The following is an 8,862-nucleotide window of genomic DNA, read 5'->3' as shown; positions in this document are numbered from 1 at the left end:
GTAGCCATGGGCGCAATTTGCGAAACCTGCGACAACGCCTGTCTGGAGGGAATCTTTCTGCAGAGTGCGAGCGTACACGCAGACGAATTGAAAAGAGCCAACGACCCAGCACGTGGTTGAGAGTTCAAATGATGGACGATTTTGAACGTAACCTTTTGGCAATGAATCGTATCGATAGGCATACCTAGGTTGTTGGGCAAGACGTTTATCCAGCCCCGAGCCGTTTGCATTGCCAAGCCGTCAGTTTGCCTGTTGTCACGTTAAGAATTATGGTGGGTGATTTAAGACCCAGCTCTCCGGACCACTACAGTGCCTAGTGGGTGGACAAGCCCCTTTTTGCTACCCGTCCTACTAGTACATGTTCTTGGCTTGGCACCTCTGGAGGGAGGGATTCTAGCCGATGCGACACAAGGCAGAAACTCGGATCTCTCTTCCAAGCATTGCCGAGCCGACAGGAGTTGCCTGTGCAGGGATAGACAAGTCATAGGTATGCCTGTGATCACCCAATCCTGGCCGGCAAAGCTACGTAAGTTCGATAGGAGGCGCGTTAACCCCATTGACAATGCCTGACGGCGTCGCCGACAACGCCGGCGGCACCTCCCTCTGCGGCACGGGGTCAGAGCCCTCTAACGCTCAGTGCTGCTGACAACTGTAAAGTCAAGCCAAGTCACGACCTTGATTAGTGGGCCAAGTCTGTCTCCATTTGTATGTCAAACGTAGTATTTGGATGGTCTGCACAGCCAGGGAGCGATAGGGCAGCGGCTAGGAATGTGGAGAGAAGCGCGCAAAGCGACTAGCTCCCGCTCTGGGCCAATGAGTATATCTTCCCGGCGTCCATCCCGTCGAAAAGAAGCTTATCCCCCCTTCTGCTCGCAACGTCTTAAGCTGCTTTCACGACCGGTTGGTGGGGGTGTCCGATGGAGATTCGACGCAGCGATATGTTGTTGTCGCGCAAGACCAACGCTGTTAATTGCGGGCAGCAATTAACGTCCTATATCACCTCGTGACAGTTGTTTTCCCGGCGTTGACGGCATGTTCTGTTGAGTGCACGCTCGAGCCATCTCGCCATGTAAGATCATCAGGAAGGGCACGGAATGCTTTTTTCCCGCCTACACTGCCACTACATGGTATGTTATACAGTCGAACCACCCGCCACTTTACAGTCGGGCGAGCCAGACCGGTAGTGTTTACGCGTGGAAGCAATAGCGAGATGAGAAGCCTCTTAGCCGGATAAGGTATGTATTGGTACTAGATTCCGTACGGTAGTAGTGGTCATAAACTCGTAAGCTGGCGTCTTGTATATAATACAGTGATATGCAGAAAGTCTGAAGTCATGTGGGTAGGAGGGAACTAAGTGGTTGACTTCAGACTTTCTGCATATCACTGTATATTATTATTGTGTGGATGAGGCTGCTACCAGCGGCTGTGTAAGGTGAAGCACACAACTGGGAAGTAGTAGCCTAGCCACGTGGACCGAAGGACTCGGACTCGGCCTACCCGCAACCGGGAGTTGCCTGGCATCCCAAATAGTACCAAAGGTCCGTTAGCGAAAATCAGTCATGTTTCCGCACTAATAAATGTGCGGCATTTTGCTTCATGTGACTGAAAGGGTTGTACGCAAGAAGTGTGTTATGCAAGAATTGTGTTATGCAGCTGAATAGCCAACGCGAGCCGTCTTTTTCCGAGACGCATCTCAGACTATTATGTCCCTCTCTCCCTCCATTGTGTTGCCCGTACAGCTAAGCGACATGAACTATAGTTCTACCCCTCCGTCGAAATAGCTTTATTTACTGCTCTATTTGTGTTTCGGTGTAACACACTACAAGAGAATAGCGAAATCGACGTTGGAGTCGTAATGTTTATTTCCGAGAAATTACTAGTGGCCATTATTAGAGTCAGCTTTCTCGCGGTAATGGGGTCAAACGAAAAGGGAAAAGACCAGCGCCAATTCTAGAACAGCAAAGTGGTCGCTACATTAATTAATCAGTCTGGGCGCGTGGATGTAGTGCGTGGTCGATCTGGATACAAAAAGGTTATGTTAAGTATGGTGGACAACAAGTCACAAGAACTTCATGCCTAGAGACTCATCAGAGCAGCAATCATCTTTCATCCCACTTTCCTACGCCCTGGTGTGCCTCTGATTCGTGACAAGGCACATAACATAGCTCAATGCTATGAGGCATGAGGTTTGATTTAACGTTAGCGTCTGGTTGATTGGAGCATACTCCACAAAGATATCCAAGTACTTAAGGAGTGACACTCGTAGACATCAACCAGAGGAGTTTGCATCTTTTCGTGGCCATGTTTATTGGCTAATACGCCGAGAAATAATGCACCAAGTTGGATGCTAAGTGAGTCTTTGCTCCATTACTAAATAGTCTTCAAAGAGACCAATCACTTCTTATGACCGGAACAGATTTGACAAAATAATCTTCGAAATATGTCAGTTGCTGGTCCTCTTCGACTTGAAGCTTTCAACTTTATACTTCTATGAATACATGTATCGATAGCACATTTCGCTTCCCTCCGTATCCATTATATCGGCTACTGTCAAGTCTTCATCCAAGCCTGCTAGCGGGAGTGTATCGGTCAAACTGACATTACCGCGATCGCCCTCACCGCCGTAGTCTTGCACTCGATTCTTCTTATCTCGCATCTGCCAGAGCCACCAGACCCGGTCAAGCTGAGCATGGTGGAGATAGAATATGGGGTCTGGATTCATCTGCATGTTAGCCAAAGAGGTTCGTCTTGAGATGGAGCGGATACATATGGGAAGGTAGGGCAGGGATGAGGTAACGGAAATCTCACCGTTGGGTGCGGTGAAGGCAACAAAATCCCCCCTGATCCCCATCGGGATGATGTCGTGGGGTCCCATCTCCAAGCCGAGGTAAAACTCTTCGAAGCTCGTCGCTTCCATAACCTTTTCTAACGCCTCCGGGTTCAAGTAGTGCGCGTACCAGTCTTCATTGAACGACCGGGCAAGGCAATGAGGGTCATATATGCTACCGTACCACTGCGGCTTCAGATTTTTGAACGGCAAGTCAGTGACACAATGGGCGTTCTGGTGTTTGGGCGCCTTTGGATCTCCGTCACCACCGAAACCGAGCTTGCTGTCGAATATGGGCGAGTTGGTGATGTCGTCCCAATCAAGGGTCCAGTCCCAGAATCTGTACATCGTGTCCATTAGCCACGCTGCAAAAGACCCGACATGATATACTGATCTGCAACAAGGGATATTCGTTGCTTACGGGATTGCTCCTTTGTATCCACAAGACCTTTGTAGATACTTCTCGTAGACGAAGATGAAGCGTCGGTGCCATGTCAGGAAAGGGGCTTTCGTGTGCGCTACGCAAGGAGTCAGCTTCAGTATTAACTGTTGCATCAGCAGAGCAAATGCTTTATTAAGGACTTACTGCTGTGAGCAACGAGGTTATGTACCCAGGAGAAATCGTTGTACAGCGATCCGTTCAGCCCCATTACAGAAGGCGAATCAATGAAACACTGGAAGGCATCAAGGTAGTCTCTCTTCTCCTGCTTCGAAAGGCTCCTCCATTCCCTTCTGAAGTATGGCTTCTTGCAGCTCCCCGACGCATCAGTGGGTGTCCCAGTGCGGGAAAGCTCAGGCCGCCAGTGATAACCCGATGTGTATCCCACAGAAAAAACCGCGGACAACCCGAGAACGGCGGCGCAGACAAGCCCTATTAATTTGACATATCTTGACCAAGGTCGTTCGGGAGATACGCTGAGGAGCTTCTCGTTAGCAAATTCGGGACCGTGGGAGACATCTGACGTTGGCAAATGGACATATTGTTGTTGCGAGGACGACGACTGCGACAGAGGAAACATGACTGGTTAGGTGCCAAAGCAGTAAATGCTTGCACTGCATTCACGGCATGCCAAATCCAAAGACAGTCCAGTAGTCAGATCATCGCGCAAAGACCACGAATGAAATGTTTTGGTTCCAAAAGACCAGACAAGTCATAGGACGACGTCCGGACTGGAAGGGAGTCCAACGAGATTTCCCCCATGTATCCATACATGACAATACCTATTGGAAAGGACAGTACCCACCCAGTCCCATCATCCTAGCAGGGTTTGCAAGGACCCAGCCGCCTCGCCTATGCATATTGGGTTAGCAGATTGGATGACATGGGATGAGCCCCTGTGACTTAGCGCCCTAGCTGAAGATGAAACGTAATCCCCCTTTCGAGTTTGCTAGAATGCAGACCAAGTTTCACGCCTCTCCTCTGGTCTGGGCAGAGATAAGGTACTGTTGCGAGTATGGATGCAAGTCAACCTGCATGGGTGTTTCTTTTTGTCTTTGCGGCTAATTCTTGGAGTGACTTCGATGGCGCATGTGGTAGTTGGCGTGTCTCACGTTTATTTCGAGGTTCCTGCTGATCCCATCTACAGAAGACACGTCGTGAGTCAGCAGGAACCTCAAAAGTTGGGACGGAGAACATTGAACATCATCTGATAATCGGGCAGTGGTTATCACAAGACCCTCATCCAGAGAGGATCTGCTGGATAACTTAATTCACACATCCCTGAGACGCGGTAACTAATATCTGACAGAACCTCCTAGCTGGCATCCCTAGCCGTGCGCGACTGGTCTTCTATTGTTGGACAATTGACGACATTGGTTGCTCCAGCCCCCTGTGGTTCCCGAAGTGCGAAGACACGATTTTGTGGGCAAACTGCATTCGCCCCGTGCATATTGAATTGTTGGACTTTCGACAGTGTATAGTCATCATAGTGTATCTGTGCGACCCTTGTACGCGTAGCTTGGTTGAATTGCTGGACGAGAGGCAATTGCTCCAGTCGCGCACGAACTGTCGCCACATATCGTGTGGATACAACAGATTCTGACGGGATCCGAAAAAGGTGAAATTGCGCCGACGAAGTTTTCGTCTCGGCTTCCCCTATTTACTGACGTACTGTACGGATACAAATATTGATCTTTCTACTCCGCCAGACTCCAGAAGGCTGTGTGTGTGTGTGTGTGTGTGTGTGTGTGTGTGTGTGTGTGCTGTCCGGGACCATTCCGAATGCGTAGCAGAGACCGGCTCGATCGGGTCCACGCAGGCATGAGGTCATAAAGGCCATGTAAGACTGCAATGTTGCCCCTCCCAGTGTGACAAGACGGCCGGGCGGCTCTGCGTTCTTTGGTACGGTGAACAGTTCGGCATCCAACGGCGCTTGGCGGCGTAAGTATCAAATGACAGGGAGGTCATGTGTGGAGCCATGCTGTTTATATGGCACGAGGCCAAGAGGGCTGGAAGGGGAAAATCCTAGAAGCAACGCTCGACACGGATATGCATCTCAACTTGGTCAAGCGTGTGTGGGATCTCTCTTTTCTAGTCTGTTCTGGGCCGCTAGGTTGGGGGTGGTTCGGCAGCTCGGTAGCTAACCCAGGGGCATACATACTATGTAGTAATAGTATACGGATACATGGTACTAATATGATCACCCTGGTGGGACCGGCTGGACCCGAAGAGATGCTACTCAACCATCATGCCGTCGATCCCTTACTAGGTACTCCGTACACGTTACTATGTAGATCATTGAGTTGGAGAACCCTACAGTCGATATGAGATTTCCAACATGGATGGATACACCTGTAAATTCGGAATGGTGCCACCTTGGCGTGCCGTATACGATCCATAGAAGAGTGTTGCCACTTCGCTAACGTCACTTAATAATATGTCATGTATTATGAAAATTGCGACTGCAGGAGTACACACTAGACGCCTCCGTATTGCAAACAGAAGAAAACGATAACGGATGGGAGGCGCTAAAGAGCCATCAGGGATCGACACCGACACCGCCAGTCGGGATCCAGCCCGTTTCGTCACGACGGGACCAATCTCGAAAACATCTTGGCAGCCTCCTTTAATGAAAATTGGTAATGCAGGGAGTGCAGCCTTTGCAGGAAACCGCCCCCGTTTAGGTAAATCGATGCATCGGTGGGCGGCAAGACCAAGCCAAATCCACAAATGGCCTGGTCGCATTCCAATCAAAGCAGTGCTGCTCGAATGCAGACAGTGGAGGCTCGGGAAGCAAGGCGGCTCAGGAAGCAAGGTGTTAGTTCCGAAGGTCTCGTACACTCGGTCAAACAGCCCGAGAATCTTGGCGGCCCCTTGGACATACTGACATCGCCAGGTCTCGTTGAATATATATAACATATTCACGGCGGCGCCAACATGCTCTGATCTTTCTCGCCTCTCCAGAGAACATCTCCAGTTACATTCACTTTGGCTACGTTCGCTTTAGCATTCACTCTTTTTTCATTCAATCATTTTACTTGCGCAGTCCTAGAGACTCTCTTTACCATCCAGCCAGCTTGCCTGCCGCCTTCGCAAACCATTTTCAAAGACACATCCTAGTCTAAAAGCTTCTTATCAGACAAAATGAAGGTTTCTGCCCTCCTCGTCGGCGTTGTCGCCCAGGTGGCCTCTGCCCATTACTTCTTCGACTCGACCTTCGTCAACGGTGCCGCTGGCCCGTCTTTCAAGTACATCCGCGACTTCACCCGCCCGACCAAGTACAACCCGATCAAGTTCTCGTCCAACCCTGCTGCGGACATCCGTGACAACTCTTTTGTCGATGGCCCCGATATCAGGTGCAACCAGGGTGCCTTCACCTCCGCTGGCAAGACTGAGGTTCTGAGTGTCAACGCCGGTTCCGAGGTCAAGGTCCGCCTTGGCGTTGGCGCCAAGATGCAGCACCCTGGTCCTGCTTTGGTGTACATGTCCCGCGCCCCTAACGACAACGTCAAGGCCTACGACGGCTCAGGTAAATCTTGCTTTTCGTTCCGTTACTGTGCATGAATTTAACTAACCTCACAAAAGGTGACTGGTTCAAGGTGGCCCAGGAGGGTGTCTGCAACAAGGGCGCCGACTTCACCACGACCGCCTGGTGCACCTACAACAAGGACACCATCGCTGCCACCATCCCCAAGGACACCCCCAGTGGAGAGTACCTCATGCGCTTTGAGCACATCGGTGTCCACCGCTCCCACGTCAACCAGCCCGAGCACTACGTCTCTTGCGTGCAGGTCAAGGTCACCGGTGGAGGCTCCGGCACCCCCGGCCCCACCGTCAAGTTCCCCGGCGCTTACAAGGCCACCGACGCCTACGCCAAGTTCAACATCTACGGCGGCGTCAAGGACTTCCCCTTCCCCGGCCCTGCTGTCTGGAACGGCGGTAGCTCTGGTTCTAACACCAAGCCCGTCGCTGCCGCCGAAACCCCTGCTGCTGCCGCTCCGGCTACCCCTGCTGCTAATGCCAACTGCGCCAGTCTCTACGGACAGTGCGGTGGCAAGACCTTCAAGGGTTCCAACTGCTGCTCCAAGGGCTCTTGCAAGGTCATCAACGAGTGGTACTCTCAGTGCGCTTAGGCGTGCTGTGGCGAGATATTGAGGCTTCCCCAACATGAGCTTTGCAGCTTATGATCTGTGATGGGTCTTGTGTATATCAAATTCCTAGGGTTGACGATGATGTCCGTCGTCTAAGTCCCAGCATATACCTTTTCTTCTACACTGTAACTAAATTACAACACAACGGTTTGCGACCTGACAGAGTATCAGTCGCGTTGGACATTATTTATGGAGACCCTGTCGCCTGGTGATATTCTAGCCATAGACGCTAACTCGTATATTGGCCTCAACCTTTCTCTGAATTTGGATGTGAATCATTTTTCAACTGTAGACGCTTGGATTGTCGGCAAACCTGCTCTGCATCGTTGCTTGCCCATTCGATGCTAAGATTCTACTGGAATCAGTACCCATCTGCAAAGGCGTTTTCTACATTTGTAACGGCGCAGTTGAGTTTACCAACAAGAAAGGCTCTTTAAAATATCTAAAGTTATTTGATGGACTGAGCCGCTAGATTCGCTGTATCTATCGAGTACAACCCACACATACGACTGGCTTATTCCGCAACCGATTCCAGTACGTCCCTAGACACTTTGATATTGCACAGTCTTCCTGTCCCCCAAAAGCCACCATCAGCTTAGCAGCCCTTCAGAGCCTAATGATTCTTGTTAGCCAGCCCCTCCGTATAATTGAAGTTTTACGAGCACCTACATCCTGCTTGTTCTGCTCATTCTGCTTGATCCCTCCGGCGAAGTCGGTCTCTAGCTGGCTGATGGCGTCCAAATCACCTTTGTTTCCTTTGAGGCCCTGTGCCAGAGCCAACTCCTTGGCTTGGGCATCGGCAACCTGGTTCGCATCCAGTTAGCTTCGGGGCCTCCGCCTCCATAGCATATACGGTCCATACCTTGGCCAAGCCTGCAGAGGCGGCATTATTCGCACCCGCAATTTGCTGATTGTTTTTGCGAATATCAATGCCACTCTGGATGGTGGCGAGGAATTTCTTCTTGGCTTGGTCGAACTGGTTTGTGTTGACGTTGTCCTTGTTGACAATATCCTTTACAGCGGCGACATCAGTCTGCTCCTGCTTCTGAGCCGCGATGTTCTTATCGATACCATCAGCCAACGACTTGGCATTGGTACAGTCAACAGCTGCCACCTTAGACACAGTTCCGCTGAAGTGGTCTGAGGCCACGGCGTCTACCTGTGCCGGCCCGGGCAGAGCAATGGCAAACGCGAAGAAGAGTGAGAGGACGAGCTGGGTGTAACGCATCTTGAATAGTGCTCGGCGGTTAGGTGAAAGACTTGAGACAGAGTGAGGGTGATAAGGAGCCGTGAGTGCAATGGAACTGTTGATCTGGAGCGAAGTGTTGCTGATGAAGAAAGCATCTTGACGAGTGGCTTCGCCTGGATTAAATATTCTTTGCATGGCGAGTCTGCTGGGACAACGTCTTCAGGTATGTTCCTTGCGCTGTCCTCTCGACCGCGGT

At 50.8% G+C, this 8,862-nt stretch overlaps 3 protein-coding genes across 3 annotated transcripts; 1 reads left to right on the top strand and 2 right to left on the bottom strand.

Moving 5' to 3' along the window:
• Window positions 1-2,488: 2,488 nt before the first annotated feature.
• Window positions 2,489-3,846, bottom strand: LY79DRAFT_530612 (uncharacterized protein; the record flags this gene model as incomplete). Its single annotated transcript, XM_060556192.1, has 4 exons — window positions 2,489-2,712; window positions 2,809-3,167; window positions 3,249-3,345; window positions 3,414-3,846. 4 exons carry the CDS (start codon window positions 3,844-3,846, stop codon window positions 2,489-2,491), a joined length of 1,113 nt encoding a protein of 370 aa, XP_060406923.1.
• Window positions 3,847-6,410: 2,564 nt separating this feature from the next.
• Window positions 6,411-7,399, top strand: LY79DRAFT_530616 (fungal cellulose binding domain-containing protein; the record flags this gene model as incomplete). The annotated part of the gene is made up of 2 exons (XM_060556193.1): window positions 6,411-6,795; window positions 6,852-7,399. The coding sequence occupies 2 exons, from the start codon at window positions 6,411-6,413 to the stop codon at window positions 7,397-7,399; spliced, it is 933 nt and encodes a 310-aa protein (XP_060406922.1).
• A 613-nt stretch (window positions 7,400-8,012) lies between these two features.
• LY79DRAFT_595359 (uncharacterized protein) lies at window positions 8,013-8,645 on the bottom strand (the record flags this gene model as incomplete). Its single annotated transcript, XM_060561772.1, has 3 exons — window positions 8,013-8,030; window positions 8,087-8,221; window positions 8,280-8,645. The coding sequence occupies 3 exons, from the start codon at window positions 8,643-8,645 to the stop codon at window positions 8,013-8,015; spliced, it is 519 nt and encodes a 172-aa protein (XP_060406921.1).
• Window positions 8,646-8,862: the final 217 nt, after the last annotated feature.

This window comes from Colletotrichum navitas, assembly GCF_030913465.1.
Source record: "Colletotrichum navitas strain CBS 125086 chromosome Unknown LY79scaffold_216, whole genome shotgun sequence".
NCBI classification, from domain to species: domain Eukaryota; kingdom Fungi; phylum Ascomycota; class Sordariomycetes; order Glomerellales; family Glomerellaceae; genus Colletotrichum; species Colletotrichum navitas.
This window is presented reverse-complemented; position numbering and strand designations above follow the sequence as displayed.